At 37.4% G+C, this 24,544-nt stretch overlaps 1 protein-coding gene across 5 annotated transcripts in view; it reads right to left on the bottom strand.

The window, feature by feature from the left end:
- Window positions 1-24,544, bottom strand: part of SLC8A3 (solute carrier family 8 member A3) — a 211,192-nt gene that overhangs the window by 37,227 nt on the left and 149,421 nt on the right. For 3 of the 5 annotated variants that reach the window (XM_039334448.1, XM_039334440.1, XM_039334432.1), the window contains exon 3: window positions 9,667-9,773. In XM_039334448.1, the coding sequence (XP_039190382.1) occupies window positions 9,667-9,773 (107 nt within the window). Of the gene's footprint in view, window positions 1-7,074; window positions 7,179-9,666; window positions 9,774-24,544 lie in introns of those variants that run through there. The other 2 variants (XM_039334466.1, XM_039334457.1) reach the window with 2 other exon arrangements.

Here is a 24,544-nt window from a genome sequence, read left to right as displayed (position 1 = left end):
TTATTGCAAGGCACGTATCTGGAGAATACTATAATAAAATTTCTGCTGCACTGAAGGTTCCTAAAATCACAGTGGCCTCCATAACTCTCAAATGGAAGATGTTTGGCACAACCAGGACTCTTCCAAGAGCTGATTGCCTGGTCAAACTGAGCAATCAGGGGAGAAGGGCCTCTTTAACAGAGGTGACCAAGAACCTGATGGTCACTCTAACTGATCCAAAGATGCTTTTTTTCACGAGGCAACTGGACTTTCTTGTTTTTCTTGAAGACATTTCGCTTCTCATCCAAGAAGTGTCTTCAGCTCTGACTGGAAGCTTCTTGGATGAGAAGTGAAACATCTTCAAGAAAAACAAAAAAGTCCAGTTGCCTCATGAAAAAAGCATCTTTGGGACAACCATGACCTGGATAACTGAGAATCTCCATAGACATTCACTCTGACTGAGCTCCAGAAATCCTGTGTGGAGATGAGTTCCAACCATCATTGCAGCCCTCCACTGATCTGAGCTTTATGGCAGATTGGCTAGATGGAAGCCTCTCCTTACTGCAAAACACATGAAAGCCCTCTTGGAGTTTGCAAAAAAGCACCTGAAGGACTATTGACTGTGGGGAACAAGATTCTCTGGTCTGATGAAACCAAGATTGAACTGTTTGGGCTCAATTCTAAACATTATGTCTGGAGGAAACCAGGCACCACTCATTACCTGCCCAATATCATCCCAACAGTGAAGCATGGTGGTGGCAGCAACATGCTATGGGGGTGTTTTTCAGCAGCAGGGATTGGGAGACTGATCAGAATTGAGAGAAAGCTGAATGGAGCAAAATAAAGGATATCCTCAATGAAAACCTGTTCCACAGTGCTCAAGACCTCAGACTGGGCTGAAGGTTCACTTTCCAACATGACAGCAATCCTAAGCACACAGCAGAGACAACATAGAAGTGGCTTAGGGACAATTCTGTGAATATCCTAGAATGGTCCAGCCAGAGCCCTGACTTGAACCCTATTGAACATCCCTGGAGAGACCTGAAAATGGCTGTCCACTGAGTTGACATCCAACCTGACTGAGCTTGAGAGGAACGGTAAGAAAGAATGGCAGAAAATCCCCCAATCCAGGTGTGCAAAACTTGTCACATCATACCCCAAAAGATTGGAGGCTGTCATTGCTGCTAAAGTGCTTCAACAAAGTACTGAGTGAGGGGTCTGAATACTTATGCCAATGTGATATTTCAGTTTTTCCTTTTTAATAAATTTACAGACATTTGTAACATTCTGTTTTCACTTTGTCATTATGGGGTACTGAGTGTAGATTAATGAGAGAAAAAAATGAATTTCAACAGCTGTAGTATCTGGCTGCAGCATAACAAAATTGAAAAAAAATGAAGGGGGATCTGAATACTTTCTGAGTGCAATGTGAGTGTCTTTAGTTTGGTTGGATGTATTGTGTAGTACAGCTACCATGGATTCTTTTGCTAGTTCATGATTTATGCATGTAAAGAGTGCTGTGACATTGAATGAAATCATAATCTTATCTTGTATTACTAGGTTTTTTTTTTATTTTCTGGAGGCACTGTAGTGGACAGTTGATAGAATATTTGCTCCCCTCTATGAGATGTCCAAGCTTTTTTGTAAGTTCTTTAGCTATATGTTGGGATCCCTGTTTGGTACAACAGGGATTAACACCAGGAGCAATAGCAGACAAACAATCAAGCAGTAAACAACAGCCTAATCAAGGAACTACCAAGGAGAAAACAACATTCCCACCAACAATGGCAGGCAAGCTTTCTGTATATAAACAGAAAGCAAATCCCATTTCCTTGTAGCACTGAAGTTGTTATCTAGCTGGGTAATGAAATATTTTCAAGAAAACGACCAAGCTCAGAGAGCACCAAGAAGTCCACAATTCAACCCTGCGCTAAAGATATTGTATATAAACAGAAAGCAAATCCCATTTCCTTGTAGCACTGAAGTTGTTATCTAGCTGGGTAATGAAATATTTTCAAGAAAACGACCAAGCTCAGAGAGCACCAAGAAGTCCACAATTCAACCCTGCGCTAAAGATATTGTCTTCTATTGATAGATGTGAAGTTTCACTTATAACAGTTTCCAGTCATGAGTAAATTTTATAACAGGGCCCTAAATGTAAAAATAATTGATGCTTTCCCCATAACCTATTCTCTAGACTTTTTAAAACTTCCACTGGGTAAGTTATAGATCATTACACAACTTTGAAGCAAATGGAATTTAAACAAAACCGTGCTTCTCCTGGCCTCTTGAAATCAAAAAATAAGATGGAAGGCTGCAGAGAATGGTATTGCTTTTAAATCTAAACTCTGAATTTTCAGTTTAGGGTTTTGGTTTATGAAGGCTGATTACAGTAATTAGTTCATTCTAAATCAGCCAAAGAGCTGTGATATTAGTAACAAGAAACAAGTTGAATAAGAATCCTAAAAATCTCTTCTGCTGTTCTTTTAATTTCTATTTGCTAATTAATAGTATGTTTCTGTCAAGAATATTTTATTCACAGTATTTTTAATTTAGATTATAAATGATCTTTTAAGTGTTAGGATTTCTAATTAAATCTCATTGTATTACCTTCTATTTCATATATCTCGTTATGATTCTTAGTATTTTATTTATTGTTAAGAATTACTTTCTTATGTTTGTATAATTATTTCTAAAGACAATTATCTTAACCTAAATTTACTCTGATCTAGACTCCTTTTTATATTTGCTTATGCTTTAGCACGAAGGATGAAATATTAGCTTCATTTTTAGAGAAGAATCTGGAGAAGTATCACCATTTGGAATAATAAAAAAAAAAATCTTGTCTCAGTAAAAATGAACCACCAGTATGAAATAGGAGCTGAACTTTGTCCCTTTAGTTTTACAGATTTGTCCTGTAATTTATAATCTAATTGCAAGGACAAGAGAAAGTCTAACCTATACCATAACATTTCACTTAATACTATGTCAGTGAAATCCATACAGGCTGCATGACTTAACTGGCCCAGCCAATTGCAGCTGAAGAACCTGACTGATGCTTTCTGGATTAACAGAAGTTTATGAGTTGAGATGGGAAGCTCTGGAGAATAGCATTGCAAGGAACGGCTTTTTTAAAAAAATAAGCCTGAATCTCACTGTAGTTGTTGACCTTGAATAAATGACACCTTCTGCTAACAATGCTGCATGAGTTTTCCACAGAAATATCCATTAAGGAAGGGGCCCAATGTTTAAAACCTAACAAGTATACTGAGTGAACAGAATTTGGAACTGTTAATGATAGCCTTTTAAATGCTTTCACTTTTGTAGGGCCATTTAATACTTGCTTAAGGCAGCAGCCAAGAGCCTTTAACATGGCAGGAGGAAATTCAGGGCTATTTTCAAATATAAAGGAGGTCATATTTTAGTAGTACTAAAATAGAGGTAGTCAATCTAATATGCTCCAGAGTTTTTGGACTTCAATTCCCATTAGCCTGAACCAGCATAAGCAATGACAAGGAGATTGTCTAGCACAGAGGTCTCCTAACTTGGCGGCTTTAAGACTTGTGGACTTCAACTCCCAGAATTCCTCAGCATGGCTGGCTGAGGAATTCTGGGAATTGAAGTCCACAAGACCCCTGGTCTAGAACATCTGGAAGACCCTATATCCCTCAAAACAGTTTGATGAGGCATTTTCCTGCTTTCTAGCGGGGGGGGGGGACACTCATTGGAGCAAATGACTGGAGAAAAGCACCAGGGGCGGGGAGGGTCAATTGTCCTTTGTTATACATTCCTTTTATTATTTATTTTAAACCCATAGCCTCCAGCATATTTTAATAGAATGTCCCTATGGAAGGAACTATCTCTCCATCATTTACATCTTCTTGGTCTCAAAGCTGATTTTCTCCCCCTGAGGTTTGGCTTGTGCTCCTTGCTACAAGTGTGGCCACAAGAGTAATAGATTTAAAGCATTAATCTCCCGAATGTCTGAAGTCTCCGACTGCCATTTGTGCTTCAGCCTATGTGCTTATCTCTCTTTCACTTCTAATTCAGTGTAGGAATATTTGAAGAATTCTATGAACAAAGATTCAGGAATATAGAAAGGCGTTTTAGCTTGTAATTGGGAGATGGACACTGCTAACAGAAGCAGGAAAATGGCTTTATAGGCCACAGCTTCCTTTGCTATAAGAAATAGCTCAACCAGGGCAACTCAATTCTGGCTTATAATAGAGCTTATGAGTCTAAGCTTGGAGTCTATTAAACAATTGGCACATTCTTCTCATCACTCATTAGTGTATCTCTGTCCCAGAGTCACGACATTCAAGATGTGAGAAGACAAAACTGCATGAGACCCTAACAAGGCATGTAACATTAGCCTAGGGAAAGATGATCCAGCATTTCTACAGCTCATCAACTTCTTCTTCGGTTGTTTCAGTTCCCTTAGTCAGAGTGCACAGTGTGTTATTGTTCACTGTTGGTGTGAGAGGAAGAAGCTTGGCCCTCAGAATCTCTTCAATGATAATTCTGTTTGTGTACGGAGGGCACACATTTGTAAAATGCCTTGTGATATGCTTTCTCTGCCATTGGCCACTTTTTTGATGTAGTGGACATCCTCTTATCCCCTATGCTTTTGGTATTCCATGAGACCATTAAGACTTGGCTGCTTCAGCAAGTCTTTGAAATCTGAAAGGTTATATAACTTGTCCTAAAGGGAAATATTTTTCACCATGGTACTTCCCAGTGCTAACAGTTTGTTGTTGTACTAATTCATACTGTTATTATTGTTGCTATTATAATGATTTTGTGTCTTTTTAATGAGGTAAGTAAACCTGCTGGAGCCATTTATTGATTGGAATGGTGTATAAGCCCAGTAAATTAAAAACTGGCTTTATTGGAAGGCCTTCAGGAATTGTGGAGCCATCAATGCTTACATACTTGTTACTGTAATTTTAAGGTTTAAAAGTAATATAATATTTATCAATGTTATTTTAATATCAATAAATTGCTTAAAGTCCACTAGGATTGAGGTGGTCGATGAACTGCACAAGTAAGCAAACAATCAAACTACTTCCGGCCTCTGATTTCCCCGATTCCAGAGAAACACCATCTCAGTGGAATGCATAATATATAAAACACTCTCCTCCTTAGTAATAGTATCAGCATTTTCTCATGAGTTAAATTGCTTAAAACTCACATTAATATGATTTGTTGGTAGATGTACAGAGATCATATGAACATTTCCAAGTACCCATGTTGTGTGTGGACTGCTGGTAATAAGAGTGTTGGGATGGAAAGAGAGAGGTGTGAACTTAGAAATTTGGAGTATAAAAGTTAAAAAAAAAAGATAGAAGTTTACAAATAAGGAATCATCAGAGTAACCTAATTTGGGTTCTGAAAACCCAGCAAAGAACTTTCCAGCTCAAAAAGAAGTGATTTGGTATTTAGATTAAATGTTTCAATGCTAAGTAACAATTAGCTACATTGTGTCTTTGGACAATTGTTCTGTATTGCCCCTTGAATGAAGAATAGTCCACAATAAAACATAAAACTAATCACAGAAGCAATAGCAGTATGCTACTATTACGAATACTTAAGAGCTGTTATTTCTTTGCTTTTCAAGAATGTTAGCTCTATAGTTCTGAAGCATCAATGTTATACCAAACTAAATAATCTGATATTTGGCAGAATGTATACTATGAAGCATTATTTACTTCATTTAATTTCCAAGCATTGTTGTATAGGCATCTTTTTAATGAGCTTTATTTGTTGTTCACATTTTGTGAAGAAGAATACAAAATATATGAAAGTCCACTAGATCTTTGTTGATATGACCCGTTAGAGAGAAGAACTGTTAAGTAGAGATTCTTGAAACATCCAAGGTCAGACACAAAATCTCTGGGATCCACAAGTGGGTTAACAAATTCAGCAAAGGCAGCTGAAGACAGATTTTCTGAAGCTTGTGGCCCTCCAAATACACTAGACTTCTAGAATTTGCAGCCAGCATGGGCCTTTTGATGAGTGGTTCAATACATTATGAAGGCAGCATGCTTTGACTTCCATCTTGGAAATTCTTTTTGCTGACATGCCTGTATGTCCAGAATGGGACAACTCAGCCTGGCTGTCTTGCCACAGCCAACTTGCCTGGTCAATTCGCTGCAGTCAACTTGCTGTGGCACAATTCAATGTGGGATAATTGAAGAAAGGGACAAGTAGAATTACAGCTCACTCCACCTTGAGGATGCCTAACTTGAGAAGGTTCAAACCTAAAGCAAAGTAAGGTCTACTACAATTCACTTGTCCCTCTCTTGAGTTACCCTGTGTTGAGTTGTCTGTGGTGAGTTGTCCTGCAATGAGTTGGCCAAAGCGAGTTGGCTAGGATGAGATGGCCAAGCAAGTTGTCTTAGACCCTCTATGTCTTTGATGACACTCTTGAGAAAGTACTTCCTAACATGAATTCTATGAAGTTGTATTATAAAGTAGTTTGGTCTATTTGAAGATTTCTTTTTTTGGCAGGGAATTAATTGCAAATATTCTTGGCTGTTCTTGTTGGCAGCACTTGTTTAAATCTGACTCCAATATGTACATATCTGTAGCCATATATATTTATATATAAAAAATCAGTAGCTAATATTAATTACAAAGCTGTATGAAGAGAATAAAAAAAATGACAGGGACCACTGTGCAAAGTTCAGAATTGGGGAGCAAGCTGAAGAGGCAACCATGCAGTTTAGCACATTCTTCTGAGAAAAGGATTTTCCATTTTGGTATAAGAAAAGGAGACAAGATCACATCAAAAATAAGGAAAACAGGGAGGGAAAAGGAGAGTAAATAGAAGGGATCCAAACGCATGGAAGTTCAAACAGCCTGTAAGGCACAAGCACTGCACAAAAGGAGGATCTTAAGCTAAGTTCAAAAATGCAGAGATGGGACCGAAACAGGGTGAGAGAGAGAATACAGGAGGGAAAAGAATAAAACTTGGTCTGTGTAAAAATCAAAGAGAAAAAGGTGGAGCAAAAAAGGTTGTTTTTGCAATCTGCATTTGCTTGGTTTCTTTCTTTCTTTCTTTCTTTCTTTTTTTTCAAAAAAAGGATCTCACACCTGATATTCCTCGTTCCATCCATTTCGGTTCACCAAGGACAATGAAGAAATTCTCCTGCCTTTCGTATTCCTCCTCATCTACTATTTTAACCCTTATGGTCTTCCTGTAGGGACAACAAGAAAAAGATGGGTGTACAGTGGGTAGCCTGGTTGGGAGCAAATTCAGAGCAGCAGCAGCAGCAGTTGATCCTACTACTACTACCAATACCACCACACTTTCTCACATGCAGCCTGCTTCTGCTACTGCCTTGGTGGTGTTTCACTTGCTTTTTAAGACATATCACTTGGAGCTGATTTTTAGATGAGTTAAAGAATATTAGAGGAAGGAAGGAAGGAAGGAAGGAAAGAGGAGAGAAGGGAGGGGCAAAGAGTGAGGAAGAGGAACCTGGTCTATAGTGATGGTTAGTGGAAGGTGACCTCAATAGCACATTTAATCAAATGTCACATGGTAATAACAGTTTATCAACTGGCTGAACTATGGCTAATCCAGAACAGCCTACAGGTAGAGGTGGGACAAGCATCTTTAGCGTATTAGGTAAAAAGCCAATTTTTCTCTGTCTTGAACAGTGGGTGGAGAGTGCAATAAGATAGAATTAAAATATTCTTTTAACATACAAACACGCACATACACAGATTCATGCGCAAAACACAGGCCAGGACTTTCTCATCTAGATCTTTTTCTGTGCAAAGGCAATCTAGTTTCTTTCTCCATACTTGATATAGTAATTTTTTTTTTTTTACTGAGAACTGATAATTCATTTTTGCTGACTGAATTACTCAGTGCTTATGGAATGTAATGTTATAAGGTTATGGGCAGAATATAATATAACCATATGAGTATCGTGCAATGACAAGAAAGAGACCCTTATAAAAATGAAGTTGAAATTCTATACCCACCTAGCTACGAGTAAATCCTATCAAACTCAGTGGCATTTACTTTTAAATCAATATGCCTTAGACTTGCTCACTTTACTTTCTCTTCTTTTCTTACCTATTTTTTTTAGTATATGAACAGGAAGAACGACAAAGAATGAATACTAATGGTTTTCCGTTTTTCCTTAGAAGTTATCTATTTACATTGATTGCATTTTTATTTGACCCCTAGTTCTAACACAATCTCTGTTGTTATTTTCTCAAGGAATCCTAATTATTTCCTTCAATTTGTAGAAAGTGCCACAAAAGGGCTAGACCCTAATATATGCCTGTATCCTCAAAATGTTGAGAAGAGAAATGCAACATTAAATTAGCTCTTTAAGCAAAGGAAGAATCTGTATGGGCTACAACTCTCCCATATAACATGCAATGGTGAGAAATCTTGAATGTATTTTTAGGATGAATTATGATTCTCAGTTTTCATGTATAGTCACATGTAGATTGATTGGAGTCATTTTCTGATCAAATCTCTCTACATAAACAATGAAGAAAACATTTAAAAGAAAGAGGTTTTGGCAATACACACACACACACACACATATACACACACACACATACACACACACACACACACACACACACACACACACACATATATATATACACACACACACTGTATGCATCCCACTTCTCCACATCTAGTCTCCTGCCCACAGGCTGTTGTCAGCAGCCTCCGTATCAACTGGCCTCACAGATGTCAGACTAATATCAAAATAAATGTGTGATTCTGAAGCAGCATTCTTGGATGATTTGATGAAAAAAATATTTTTTTGTTCTAACACTTTGTGTTAACTTAGCCTTCAAATTAATCAAACAATTTGTAAGGTTGCAAAAAGTAGGCTGAGGACAGGCCATCTAGAGACAAATGAGTGTGTTTATACACACGAGTATTGAAGGGTGTGCAGTAGTGATCAGTCCATGTGAGAAGACCAATTTCAAATCTCTGTTCAACTATATATATGCCACTACTGGAGGCACTGAGCCAAGTCATTATCTCTCTGCCAACTCTTATCTCTAAATAAATAGCTTCTAATTAGAGGAAATATTTAGTCCCCTTCCATGGTACATTGAACCGGCATGGATTTGAATTTAAAATGCCAAATGAGTTTATAGGAAGACAAGAATGATTTGTTATAGCATGTTGGTCAATTGATTCATAAAACATCTTGTTTTGTACAGAAAAATGAATAACCATTTTCTTTTGCAAGGCAAGAAACTACTATTAGTGTGCAGCTCTTGGGACAATGATAGGTATGCCAAAAGCAGAGTCCTATGTGCAGGTTGAGCTGGAAGACTTCCAATATGCATATACGTTTGCATCATGCTGCAGTGTTGAGCTCTATAGCCTATTTCTGTAATGTTGAAAATGGATTTGAAAACTCCAATGCCCTGTTATTTCAAGAATATGCATTGACATCTTTCAGTCACATCAGCACACACACACACACAAATACTGCATTTTCAGCTAAAAAAACAAAGCACCATCTTGCTAACTTCCATCAGTACCATGTGACAAGCTGTGCAGGTACAGCAGTGTTAAGGATAGAGCAATTGGAAAATTAAAAAAAAGAGGCCACTGATAGCGAGAAAAGAAAGGTAGGAAATAAGAGAAAGAGGAAAGAAGAGTGTTAATGTTAGTTGGGAGAGCCAGTACTACACCTTTCTGTAAACTCATATCCATCATTCGAGGACCCATCAGCTCAATGAAGAAAGTCTTGTTTTTTTCATACTCCTCATCATCAATTACCTTGATGTGAATAGTTTTGCTGTGAATGGAAAAATAATAAATGTCATAATGGGGAGAAGGGGCTGAGCAAGCTGGGTAAAAGAGGGAGAAAAGAGAGATTTTAAATGGTCAAAGCTTACTCACCCATTATGAAAAAAAGAATTTTAATTTTTATATCCTGGCTGGCTACTCTGGAAGAACATTTGCACAGACAATGGAAACAGATTGTTAAAAAATATTCCAGCAATAATATCTCAGATATCCAGTCATATTTAGATTTCCATTGGCAGCTGCCACATTTAATTAAAAACAGAAATACATGCCTGTATTTATACAAGCTGTAATGTATGCAATGCGTAGTTTACATTTAAGGTGTTCTTAAGTAATTTGATGCAGCTTTAAGCAGTTTTGCTTTACTAGAATATTAAAACCATATTATAAATCTATCTATCTATCTATCTATCTATCTATCTATCTATCTATCTATCTATCTATCTATCTATCTATCTATCTATCTAATCTTAACCTAATGCTTTTTTCTTAATAACTGAAAAGTTGAGATATGTATGCCACAATGATTGTGAGAGAATACTTTCCCAACCTACCCAGAAAAAAGTGTTCTGAAAAGCTACCGTTTGTTTTTCAAAATAAGCCCCCAGGAGTCATTCTAACATGGAAGACAAGACTAAAATACCTCCTTCCTATCTTCTACAGTCCCAGTGCTGCCCAGCCTTCCTCAATGGCTGCTATTTACAGAATAAAAAGTGCACATTAGTTATATATATTTGCACACTGCATGAAGTCATAATCTGGGTTGGATTTACTATGGTATATATACTCATCCATTAAGATGTGTGAACTGTGATTCATGACTAGCACTGATGTTGTTACCTAGCTTGGGTAATGAAACAGCTGCAAGAAAACATCCAAGCTCGGAGAGCACCAAGGACCCCTCACTGTGATTTATGGCTTCCTATTCAGTATGAAATGAGCCACTATACTCTTGGCTTGGAGAGATATCTGCCTCAGGCATCCCAGCGGCATTTTATGGTCTACAAACCACATTTGTGAACAGTAGCAAAACCATCAATGTTTGTGGATGCTATTTTTTTTAATCGTATCTATATATGGTAGTTTTATATACTACACAGATTCCATAATGATTCCAGCTCTGTTTACAAAGTCCCATGAACTTAGCCAACAAAGAAAAATAAATACATGAAAATAAATATAATAATCAATCAACCTTATGATCTCCTTGACAGAAATGAATTACCATTCCACAAAGTGGTTTGATATGAATTCAGCCACCAATTGCCATGACTTGTTTGATTTTCATACTTCCTGAAAACCAAGATACATTAGAGTATGGTTAAATATATTATGTGAACATATCCCTGTAGAGTATCTTGGTAAAGTGGTTTGTGATTATCTACTTCATTTTCCACATTGATAGTATTTCCTATTAGTTTCCGAAACAAGTTTCTAACTACGTTCAAATTTGTTTACTTTAAGATGATGACAATAGAGTTAGAAGGGACCTTGAGGTCTTCTAGTCAAACCCCTTGCTCAGGCAGGAAACCCTATACCATTTCAGACAAATTGTTGTCCAGTCTCCTCTTAAAAACTTCCAGTGTTGGAGCATTCACAACTTCTGGAGGCAAGTTGTTTCACTGATTAATTGTTCTAACTGTCAGGAAATTTCTCCTTGGTTCTAGGTTGCTTCGCTCTTTGATTAGTTTCCATCTATCCCTGCCTTCAGGTGCTTTGGAGAATAGCTTGACACCCTCTTCTTTGTGGCAACCCCTGAGATATTGAAACATTGCTATCATGTCACCCCCTAGTTCTTCTTTTCATTAAACCAGACTTTTCATTAAACTACCCAATTCCAGCAACCGTTCTTTATATATTTTAGCATCCAGTCCCCTGATCATCTTTGTTGCTCTTCTCTGTACTCTTTCCAGAGTCTTAACATATTATCCCACCCAGGGCACTACAATTGAGCCAGATACCACCTATACTATACCTGTGCACTTGGTTTTTTCTTGCCTAAATGTAGAACCTTACTTTTTTGCCACTGAATTTCATTTTGTTAGATGTTCAAGTCTGTCAAGATCCTTCTGTATCTTAAGCCTACGTTCTGGAGTGTTGGCTATTCCTGCCAACTCAGTTTCATCTGCATTAAGTTCCCCATTTATCCTCTCATCCAAATCATTGATACAGATTTTGAAGAGTACTGAGCCTAAAACAGAGCCTTCGGGTACCCCACTGAATTACTTCCCTCCAGTTCCATTGACGACTACACGTTGAGTGCAGTTGGTCAGCCAATTATGAGTCCATTTGGTAGTAATGCTGTCTAACCCACATTTTTCTAGCTTATCTAGTAGTAGATTGTGGTCTACTTTATGAAATGTCTTACTGAAGTCCAAGGAAATTATATCCACAACATTCCTCTGGTCCACTAATTTTTTCACCTGGCCCAAGAATTCCAATAAGATTTGTCTGGCATGATCTGTTTTTGACAAACACATGTTGGCTTTTGGTTATGATTTTATTTGCCTCTAGCTGTTCGCTGATTCATTGCTTGATTATCTTTTCCAGAATCTTCCTAGGTATTGAGCTCAGGCTGATAGGTCTGTAATTTCCTGGGTCTATTTTTTCCCTTTTTTTGAAGATGGGAACTACATCAGTTCTTTTCTAGTCCTCTGGTAGTTCCCAGGATCTTTGAAAGAATATAGTTCAGTAGTTCTGAGATCACATCTGCCAGTTCCTTCAGAACCCTGGGGTGTAATCCATCCTGTCCTGGTGATTTGAACTCATCTAGTAGACAGGTGCTCACGTACTATTTTCTTGCCTATTTTAACTTGTATTCCTAATCTTTTTTTTATGGTACTGTTTTTGATAGGTTGGACTGTTTTTTTTCCTTTTGTGTAAAGATGGATGCAAAAACAAGTTAAGCAGTTCTGCTTTCTCGCTGTTTCTTCTCACCTTCTTGCCACTTTCTCCCATTAATGGACCAATTGTTTCCTTTATTTTTTTCTTGTTTTTTACATGTTCAAAGAAGCTTTTTTTTGGTTATTTTTGACTTTTGTCACAAACCTTAGTTCATTTTGAATCTTAGTATTCCTCACTTCATCTTTGCAGGCTCAGGCTATTTGCTGATATTCTGCCTTAGTTATGTGCCCCTCTTTCTATTTTTTATACTTGTCCTTTCTGTCTTTCAATTAATCAGATAGTTCTTTATGCAGTCATGTCTGTTTCTTTTGAGAGTGTTATTTTTCTTCTTCATTATTGTGCTACGCTGGGCTTTTATAATCTCACTTTGCAAAGTTTCCCAAGCTTCTTGGGTTGTTTTCCTCTTGAGGATTCTCATCCATAGAATCCTTCCCAAGTTCTCTCTAAGTTTATTGAAATTAGCTCTCTTAAAGTCCAAGACTCCAGTTTGACTTTGTTCTTCCAGTTGATGTCAGGGTAGTTAAAGGCCCCCATTTCTATTGTGATGTGCTTCCTACATACCTTAGTTAACTGACTAGTAAAAAGTTCATCTTTTCAGTGGTTCAATGCTTATAATAGCTTACTGCCTTTAAAAGCTATCAGACAATGAAAGCTAACTATGATAAAGCTGCATTTATAAATTAGAACATCAGCATACTTTCAGAGTGTCAATCTTTTTTTTCCAATTATAGCATTATTTTAGCTCCATGTTCTTTCTTTTGAAAATAGCAAAAGACTAAATAATCTAGACTTTTAGATTAATCTACCATTTCTTATATGTTGGAATTATACTACTAAGAATTCTTAGCCAGCATAGCTTTTTCTGTCTCAGTATATCACTGAGTTGGCTGGTTTATACAGTAATAACATGTTTTGAACTTCTCAAATAAGCACTTAAAGATTCATTCACTCATTACCTTTGATGGATGAGGGGCTGGGTTGCCATAAATAATAACAATTAAAAGGAGACTTTTTATAAATTCCTAGAGATATTATATTCTGGATAGAATTTCTTTTAATTTCTCTGAATAGCAGTCTTATCTCTGTGGGAACACAGCTAGAATTGATAATGAAGGTCGTGTTGTTCATACTTCAGAGGAATGCAGTGTTTTCAAATTTCAAGATCCTAAAAAAACCTATTTCGCCAATTCAAAAACCAAAGTATCTCTTAGAAACTGTAAGGAGAGAAGCATAGATATAAGATGTATTTTTTCCAATATTTTTTTATTTTCCTGCAGGAATAATATTTCAGAATAAGAAAAGGTTTATACTATAGTAGAAATAAATGTAGAAAAAATATATTGTGATGGGGCTGGCTAGAAAAACTCTTGGCTTTTTATCTGGATCGACACATATTTAAAATTATAATTGCAAGTTATTAGTTATTCTCATGTTGTCAGTATAAAAAAGGAGTTCAGGGAAGCATAATTGTAAGCAATTACCTCTCCCACTACAACTTCAACACTGTCTACACAACTGAGAATTATCCCTTGATGAGCATTTTTAGGATTCAAGATGCTTGTTTGCAGAGGTAGGAACAGAGAAAAATTGATACTGTGAGAAGCTTTCCAGCTTAGTGGTGCTTCCTTAACAGATTTTAAATTGCTATGGCTCATTTAATTGTTTATGATCATAATTATATTTTAGTATTAATTTTATTTAATGGCTTCTTAGCTATTCTAAGACTCTGTGCTGAACTCTGTAATAAATCAGTAGGAAGTAAGAATGACTGGATACCTCTCCTATGTGGAAAACTAAAGTGCTGGAACTTTTTAGTTTTAAAAAAAGAAAATGCATTGCATCCTACATATATATGATGACTCTCCATTTGATACAGATGGGTCTAAATGGGAATTGGACACATTCATGAAGGAACAAGTTTTATTTATCTATTTATTGAAATCTTTATACTTCATATGGATCTCAAGATGAGATACAGGTAGGACATTTTTATTGATTTGATTTTTAATTTTTCTTTCAGAGCTCCAGGTGCTCACATTGGGGTCACCCTTCAAAAGCAGCAGGGTCAAGGAGAAGAGCCTTTTCTGCTGTGGACCTATCCCTATGGAACATTCTACCATTGGAGGTGAGAATTGCCCCCTCCTGTTCAGCCTTCCGGAAGGATATTAAAACCTGGCTTTGCTGGTTAGCCTGGATCCCCGAGGGGGGTGCTTCCTATTAGGAGATGGTTGATGGGGTAAGACCTCATCTCCATCCCATTTGTCTCTTAGCTCTCTTACTTTTGGGTTTGGTACAGCTTTTAATAATATTTTAATCTGTGCAGTTGTATGTTTTAATATTTTAAACATACTTGTTTAATATTTTAAAAATACTTGTGTTATAGCTTGTAAGCCACCCAAAATCACCTATCAGTGGCATAAAAATTTGATAAAAAAAGATAAATACACAATACAATATTAACACAAATAAGAACACAAATAAAAACCTAGGCAGAGCTCCATTCACAGTAGATCTCAATTTGTCACATAGGTCAAGAGGGAAGAGATTCCATCTGTGGAAAACCCCAAGTGAACAGGACTTTTCTTGTTTCTCTGCATCCTATACTGTTCTTCTCCACTCAGAAACTATTATTCAAGTACGCATATCCTGCACAGTAACATTGCTGCCCTGAACTGTTTGAGTCACAGAGTTGGCAGTGGAGATTGATTAATTCTGAGGGAATCTAACTTCCCCTCATATGACTTAGGTCTGATGTGGCTGAGAAATTCATGGCCACCATAGACCTAACCCAAGTTCCTGAGAACTGAACATAACCTGGTGGTTATACATTTGACCTGGCTTTTGTCTTGGGGCAGTTGTAATTATGATCTGAAGATGAAGGACATCATCTTCATTTCTTAATCAGAGTTAGATAATTCTATTTATTTTCAGCTTGCTGGTGTTACTGCTGGAAGTTAGCTTCCAGCTGCAATTCAGCATGTTGCTTACTGCCTCTAAATCACTTTAGCTCTGGGCAAAGATCTCCCTTACATCATTTCTATCTACTCTATACGTTTCAACAGGATGGAAACACTTTGTATCCTATCCATTAAATAAATGTCGTTTAATGAGTCTTAGGAAGTAGAAGCACATTTGTCTATTGTAGTGCTTTTTATTTGGAATAGGAAACCTTTAGACAATCTTTAAGAACTTGTTTCCCCCCCCCCCAGCTCTAAGGTTTATGGTGTGATCACTCAATGGTTATTGTTTGCCATGATATGTGTTTTCCACTTTACCTGGTGCCCCCCTTTTTTGTTTCCTCACTTGTTTCAGTATCCTACTTATTTTAAATATACACTGTTCATTTTTAGCTGAGATGATCTTATAATTAGAAGAAAAAAATTAAATGATTAAAGAAAATATACTATATTGACATTTTCTGCTAACCGTTTACTGTGAGCAGAATTTATAAGACAGAGATTTAATCCAAAATGGTAGTTCCAATTTGAAATGTTTAAGAGATAGTTAAAATAACCAAGCTGTTTTAAAATATGTGATTATTTCAGCCACATTATACATCTACAGCAAACAGCCAATTAGGTAAATACTTATCTGTGCTAGCATTTACCAACTTGCAATACAACAATGCTTCAAATCAACAGGACAACTTAATCATTTTCCTATGTAATTGACCTTTCTAAATTATAGCTGAATAGTATGGCTAAAGTAACTTCCTATTCCTCACAATTACCTTATAATTGCAAACTCAAAGGATAATTATGGGCAGAAATGGAAGTGAAAAGATTTACAAAGGGAGAGATCTTAGTACAAAGACTGAAAAAAAAAGAAATCCACCAAAAGTTAATGAAATTAAAAACTAGGAAAACAGAAACATGATATTTGCCACAAAAGTCAAAAGAAAAAATGGGAGTGAAGATTTTAACCACTTATGATTGATGAGAATGTATTTGTCCTTAACTGGCAGTAAGGACGAGGCAACACAAAATTAATAAACAGTGTGATTATGACTATAGCTTTCTTGGCAAACATAATGAAGAACAGACCTATCAATGGCTATAGTACTCTTATATACATAAAAAAAACATCTATAGCTCTAAAGAGCAGCTGTTGGGACACACAATAAAAGAGGTTATTCAAACACATCTGGCTGTTTGTAAAAAATACTGCTTTCAATAAAGGCATGCAATTATCAGCTCCACTATCGGGTAGTCACTGGAAACCAGATCAGAAATCAAATCCTAAGTAGGCTAAAACTACTTTAATTGAGATTGGCTATAATAACAGAATATGATCGTGCGGTACCACTTCCCTTTCTCATATCTCAATGAATCTGGTCAGTTTCTTCCTAAGCCACTTTTGAATATTATTTTGTTTCTCAGGGCTTTAATAAATGTTTCAGCCCCCTTTGTCAAGCAATGGCTCTTGCATATTTCTTACTCTCTGTAGTGATTGTGTGTTTGTGATGCGGAGGGAAGGCATATGCCATGCTTTGCCTTTTAATCAAATGCTAGGTTTGCAGTCCCACCACCACCACCACCACCACATCCAAAGGACAAGATTGGTACAAAGAAGGGGGAAACAAAAAAATAAATCTGATTCCATTTAATATAAAATGATTTTTAAAATACAATTCATGAAGTACAATTACTCCCATGTATGTATGTTCCCCCTTTGTTTTGTAATAAAAATTCCAAGATAGTGGCATTTTTGCATTCCTGGTCTAGAGGGATCTTGGACTGATCTAGCAAGACAATTTCCGCAAGTGGAAAGCTATAACTGGATCCAAACTTTCTTCATTATGAAGCCCATTGACAATATGGATTCAGTAGCATCAACAATTATGACTTGAGAATTTAAATTCTTGGGTGTTTTATCTTCCAGAGTGTGTTTTATGTCTTAAAAGAATATCAAACCTTGAAAATGTTCATTTGATGACTAGATGAAAGTACATATAGCCACTTTCTTTTTTTTATCACTAGCATCTGGCAGAACTCACCTAGCAGAATATAAAGAGCCAGGAGGTGTGACAATATTCTGGGAAAATGTCAGGTTAATATGAAAGCTATGACAAGCACACTCTGGTAGAGAAGAACAGTGGGACAAGCTGAGCAATTAATTGTCATAAGGATATCATGACAGTCTTTTGAAGTTAATGAAACTGGAGTGGATTAAAGGAGGGGTGTATTATTGTTATTATTATTAACCGTTTGCTTGACAGTTACATTTGCCCTAATAAAAACGGAGAGGTCCAAAGGGAAGGTGGACCAGTTTGGTGCCTCCTATTCGCAAGTCTTCAAATTCATCTACTTCTAAGGCTGGGCCTGTTGTGTATTTGTCATCCTCCCTGTCTCTCTCCATTTGTAGCTCTTAAATTTTCCCCGAACAGCACATATCCCACCCAAAGCTCTAAAATGGCAATCAAAAGCATGGAAGGGCTCCCTAGAGGTCCGCTGGGATAGGGACTCGGAAATGATTCATCATAGCTTACTGACATTTCTTTACTCTTTCATCCCTGAGGCAGACAAAGCTTATGTGTGCAAACTGAAATAAATGTCTTGAATGGAATATTGACTCTTTCGTTTTCTGGTCCTCAGAAACCAAAGTCAGGTAATATGGGCTCCTTTTATTAGCATACAGGAGCAATAATTTCTACAAAGAGGTGAGCAAAATCAACTCAGTTTGGCTAGGTTGGAAGTGGGAGAGATAGAGAAGAGATAACAGTACTCTCTGTCCAACACATTACAGGTAGTCCTCAACTTACAACAGTTCGTTTAGTGACCGTTCAAAGTTACAATGGCACTGAAAAAAGTGACTTATGATCTCTTTTCACACTTACGACTACTGCAGCATCCACATGGTCACGTGATCAAAATTCAGATGCTTGGCCACTGACTCTTATTTATGACGGTTGCAGTGTCCTGGAGTCACGTGATCCCCTTTTGGGGCCTTCTGACAAGCAAAGTCAATGGGGGAAGCCAGATTCGCTTAACAACCATGTTACTAGCTTAACAACTGCAATGATTCAGTTAACTGCTGTGGCAAGAAAGGTTGTAAAATGGGGCAAAATTCACTTAATGACTGTCTCATTTAGCAACAGAAATTTTGGGCTCGATGGAGGTTCTAAGTCGAGGACAACCTGTAGAAGGATGCCATCCTGAGATAGCAAAGACTACATACACAAGGAAAACAAACAAGATACTCAGTAAGAGAAACAAATGTATTGTTCTGTCCTGCCTGGCAAGAAGATAAAGTGATTCCCTTCCCAAACACACCTAGCTGAAACAGTAACGACTAGAGTCTCTTTCTTGATTTTGGACATCACTGTATATATTTCTGCAATATGTCACGAATGCTCACTGTGAGGCTCTCCTTGTACACTCAGAGAAGGAAGGAAGGAAATGCCAGGAGGAATTAGAGCCAAACCAGGTCCCAGTTCATGTTACCAAAGTTTAAATGGTATTCATCAATATAATCTAGTTGTCCTTGTTTGGACAGGATGTCAGGAGTATCCTGATGTGGCTTAGCTCACAGTAAAATGATTTCAATAATTTGGGGGTCCGGTTGTAGATGAAGGGGTTTTGGTGGAAAGAGCATTTATGTGGTCATTGACCAGTACAAGATGTTTACAATAAATCACATGACACACGCTAATAACGTTTAATAAAATGCCATGTAAATGTTAACATAGTTATACATTTAAAAACAAATAGTATATTACAAAATGGAAAACGAAGAAATTAATTTGTTCTGGAAAGCCTTCTTCTTAAGTTCTCCTATGTGTTAACTAACCGAGATTCCTGCTCTGGGGTTGATGTGGTGTGAAAGTCTGTAGGAACCGGTTGGCATATGAGGTCAGAAGGTAAGTAGGACATTTGGTGCAACTGCTTCCAAGCAGCCTCTCTCTGTTGGCAGATCCTGGGGAGTTTCCTTTAGTGAGGGAATAAATCTGGGAGATGAAATACGAATAAGCTATAATGAATCATTTCTAAGTCTTTAACCTGGTGGACCACAAAGGAACCCTTCCACGCTTTTTGATTATCATATTAGAGCTTTGGGTGGGATATGTGATGCTTGAGGAAAATTTTAACAGCTACAGATGGATACAGGGAGGATGTTCCTAATCCCTAGGGCGGGGTAGACTACCTCAGCTCTTTTATGACTCATGGACTTCAACTCCCAGAATTCCTGAGTCAGCTATGTTGACTCAGGAATTCTGGGAGTTGAAGTCCATGAGTCATAAAAGAGCCGAGGTTGCCTACCCCTGCCCTAGGGGACCAGTGGAGGAAGTCTAGAATAAAATCGATCAAGACCATGTAAGAGCTCATATCTGAGCTTACACTGTGGCAATAAGGGCAGTAAAGCATTCAGTCTTCTCAATCTTATTGCATCATCAGATTGACATCTAGCAGCCATGATTAAGGTTACACAATCCCTGTGCGGGGGGGGGGGGAGAGAAAGGTGTTGCTTCTTCTTTTTATGTTACATTTTGTTGATAAAGTCCCTCAAGTATACCACGATCTTGATTCCTGATGGGTGGAGTCTAAAATTGTGATGAGAGATTGGGGGAGAGTTTTGTATTGTTATGTGGGATTCATTCTGGCTTCTGGACTCTGACGAAATGGCTTCCAGTCTGAACTCTTTTGTCCCTAATCTTGACCTATGTCATCTCTAGCTCCTATGAGTGAAGAGAATAACTGAGTTAAAGTTGTTATCAATGTTTCTTTGGAGAAAATGTTTGTTCCAGCTACTTCCTTGGATCTGGATCAGAATCAAACTTTTAAAGGTAGGTTGTCAGGTATGGCTCTAGCTGCACTGTGACTTAAGATAAAGCAAATTATTTAGACCCTTTTCAGATTTGACACTGAATAAAAACCAGCACTGATTACTCTTGGAAAACCTTTTTAGAGATTTGGATAAAGTGTATCCCTAGTGGTCCTACTTTTCTTCTCACTGGTATTTGATACCATTGATATAATATCCTATTGGATTGCCTAGCAGAGTTGTAGATGGTTGCCACTATTTTATTTTATTTTAAATATAAGCTCTTCTTTAGGTGGGCAATCCCCATTAGTAGCACTGATGGAAGAGAAGTCAGCCTGCTGGGTGGTCCCTCGTGGTCTTTGTCTTATTCCAGATTCAAAATAAAAGTTTATAAACTGTTAGTGAGTAAACTCCCATTAAGTATTGAAAAATCTATATCCTCTGACCATTTGTTTTCTGGACTGGCAGTCACGTTGAAATGGTTTATCACCCAAGGTAGCTTTTTTGAAGAATGGTGTTTGTGCAATATAACAAAAGGTTCCAAAGTATATATATTGCCACGACTGGGAAGGTATGTGTATGATACATACTAAACTAAACTTCGTATAGTTTGTATCATATAAATACTAGTCAAGTAACATGGTATCTCAGACCCAGTCATGCAGTGAAAGGGACATGTTAAGTACAAGACCAAGTTAGATAAGCAGCAGAGAGAAAACTGAGAATTGATGGATGGATGGCTATTCAAATGTGTAACAGGTTTGGGGAAATAAATAATCAGACAAGAAGGAGCAAGTCAAATTTTAAAAAGAGTAGCAGAGAGGATTTAGGTTTTTCTTGCTCTTTCCCTCTCTCTCCAAGCAAACCTGCCTAATGGGACATAAATAGCTCAGCAGCCACCCCCCCAGGCAAGGTGTGCAGTCATGATAAAACTCATTGGCTGCCTAGCCATGTCAGTATCAGAGAGCCCATCAGAACAGAACAGAACAGCAGAGTTGGAAGGGATCTTGGAGGTCTTCTAATCCACCCCCTGCTCAGGCAGGAAACCTATACAATTTCAGAGAAATCGTTGTCCAATCTCTTCATAAAAACTTATAGTTTTGGAGCATGCACAACTTCTGGAAGCAAGTTGTTCCACTGATTAATTGTTCTGTCAAGAAATTTCTCCTTAGTTCTAGGTTGATTCTCTCCTTGTTCAGTTTCCATCCATTGCTTCTTGTCCTGCCTTCAGATGCTTTGGAGAATAGCTCGACTCCCTCTTCTTTGTGGCAACCCCTGAGATATTGGAACATTGTTATCATGTCACCCCTACTCCTTCTTTTCATTAAACTAGACATATCCAATTCCAGCAACCGTTCCTTATGTGTTTTAGCCTCCAGTCCCCTAATCATCTTTGTTGTTCTTCTTTGTACTCTTTCTAGAGTCTCAACATCCTTTTTACATCGTGATGATTAAAACAAGTGTGGCCTTACCAAAGTGTTATAAAGTGGTATTAACATTTCACATGATCTTGACTCTATCCCTCTGTTAATGCAACCTAGCACTGTGTTGGCTGAGTGTTGTCAGACTACTCAGTCGCCCTGCAGCTTTGTCCAGAGAATGTCAAAGAGAACATTGGTTCTCCAAATTGCATTTAAAACTCTCTGAAGTGATTTAAAGACATTTGATTCAATTTGATGCCTCATATGGAGTCAAAGAGATGAAAGTTGATTAAATGCATTTCAAACTGAACCACCCTTCGCAGTTTCATAGAGTTCTACCAAGTATCACCCAAAACCTTTCGGCTGCTATTAGAATTTTTGTTGTCAATCCTTTAGACTCTGACAGCTTTTTCCATAGATATGAACTGACAAAGGTAAGAGAATAGTTATACCTGTCATTTTGATAATATTCACAAATATTCACTGTAAGTCCATTTTTTAGGGGTTTAATTTTTTAGATCCCATTTTGTTTTCTCTTTATGGTTGCAAATATGTTTGCATTTGTATACTTTGATGTAAAGAGGGCTCAACTATAGACAGGATAACATTAGGGGGTAATGTGATGAAGACGACACCAAGAAGGCCAGGAGACTCAGCAATTAAGTGTGGATGATGCCAGTAGTTATTTTGAATATTTGGAAAAGTCCTTGGTAATGAAATGTAAATAGCAGTACAATAGTATGCCTAATTACAACTCTTACTAAGAAAACGAAGACATGGTAAATGGGAAAAATAACAGGAAAAAATATTCCCAATGTATACTTAAGAGAAACCTATTGTGCAGCAGCTAAGAAGATTGCTGATTCCTCCATTCTAGTGTTCTATTTCCACCTGGTCACTAAACACTGTATTTTATTTCTATTTTGGCTTTGGCTGTGAGAAATATTGAATACTTTGAATGTATCTCATATTACATTGTAATATACATTGACTTAAAGTGCAGTATTGCAGGCTAACTCTGCCCACAGCCTAGAGTTTGATCTTGATGGGCTCAAGGCTGACTCAGTCTTCCATCCTTCTGAGGTTGGTAAAATGAGAACCTACCTTGTTGGGGACAATATGCTGACTCTGTAAACTGTCCAGACAGTGCTGTGAAGCACTGTGGGATGGTATATAAGTCTAACTTCTATTGCTATTTCTATCATCTTCAAGGAAAAATTCCAATAAGTGATATCCAATGCATGAAATAACCTTCTAAATCACAATAGATATTGAATGAATAGCTTTTTATGTGTCGGTCCCAATTAGGTCCCTTATTATTTTTCTGAAACCCATCTGTAATATCAAGAATATTGAAGAATCCAATCAATACCAGTCTTGTGTATGCTATCAGTGAGGAGTTCATCTGGTAATAATTATCCATAATTTCCTATACAGAAATATGAAGTGCCTGTAACTAATTTCTTCCTTATTCATATTTTCCATAACCTTGAGTCATGTTATAGATCTCTTCCCTCTTCATAATTTATATTAGTTATATAAGTAGCACCACTGGTAAGCATGATGCCTCCTGCAACATGGTAGAACAGATCTCTCTCTCAACAAGGATACAGTCTAAAATCCGACAACGTGAAAACAATAAAGGAAGTATTGGAGTTGACGTAAACTTGGAAATAATATGCAATTGTTTCAATTATATGTGTTGGCTGAAGTCTTAATTGTAGTGGGGAAGGGGAACTAGATCTGAACAAAAGAATTCCCTGAAGGTGTCTTTTTGAAGAAGGGCGGGCAAATTGAAGGATGCAAGCAATGTGGCCGAGCACCTGTTCTGAAAAGCAGCTCCAAGCTCACAGGGAAATAAATCTTTATGAATTGTTGAACACATTTCCCAATAACCCTAACCGAAAGACAGGCAAGCTTACTAATCACCTTGTGAATATAAGGGAAATACATAAAAGGAAATTGAGTTTTGTCTCAATACTTTTTTGTTTTTTGCTTTCTTCCCACTGAAACTGATGCAGCAGCAGTAAGCATGCCTGAAATATTTCTTCTATATGAATGTGGAAAGAATTCAATAGAAGAAACTAGATTAAGAATGTAGTTAAGTAGTGCATGGCAAATGAGTGAGATTGTTGAGTTCCTCAATGATTCATTGTACTTCAGGAATGATGCTACCATAAAAGAGATAGATATCATGATGATGATGATGATAATGATGATGATGATGATAATAATAATAATGATAAAGTTGGAAGTGACCTTGGAGATCATCTAGTCCAACCCCCTGCTCAGGCAGGAAACCCTATACCATTTCAGACAAATGGCTGTCCAGTTTCTTCTTAAAAACTTCCAGTGTTGGAGCATTCACTGCTTCTGGAGGCAGGTTGTTCCACTGGTTAATTGTTCTAACTGTCAGGAAGTTTCTCCTTAGTTCTAGGTTGCTTCTCTCTTTGGTTAGTTTCCACCCATTGCTTCTTGTCCTGCCTTCAGGCGCTTTGGAAAATAGCTTGACTCCCTCTTCTTTGTGGCAGCTCCTGAGATATTGGAACACTGCTATCATGTGCCCCTCGTCCTTCTCTTCGTTAAACTAGACATACCCAATTCCAGCAACTGTTCCTTATATGCTTTAGCCTCCAGTCCCCTGATCATCTTTGTTGCTCTTCTCTGTACTCTT

This window comes from Crotalus tigris, unplaced genomic scaffold (genome assembly GCF_016545835.1).
Source record: "Crotalus tigris isolate CLP2741 ecotype Arizona unplaced genomic scaffold, ASM1654583v1 scf7180000017545.3456711, whole genome shotgun sequence".
Lineage (NCBI taxonomy): Eukaryota > Metazoa > Chordata > Lepidosauria > Squamata > Viperidae > Crotalus > Crotalus tigris.
The sequence above is the reverse complement of the archived record's forward strand: the minus strand, read 5'-3'. Positions and strand labels throughout refer to the sequence as shown.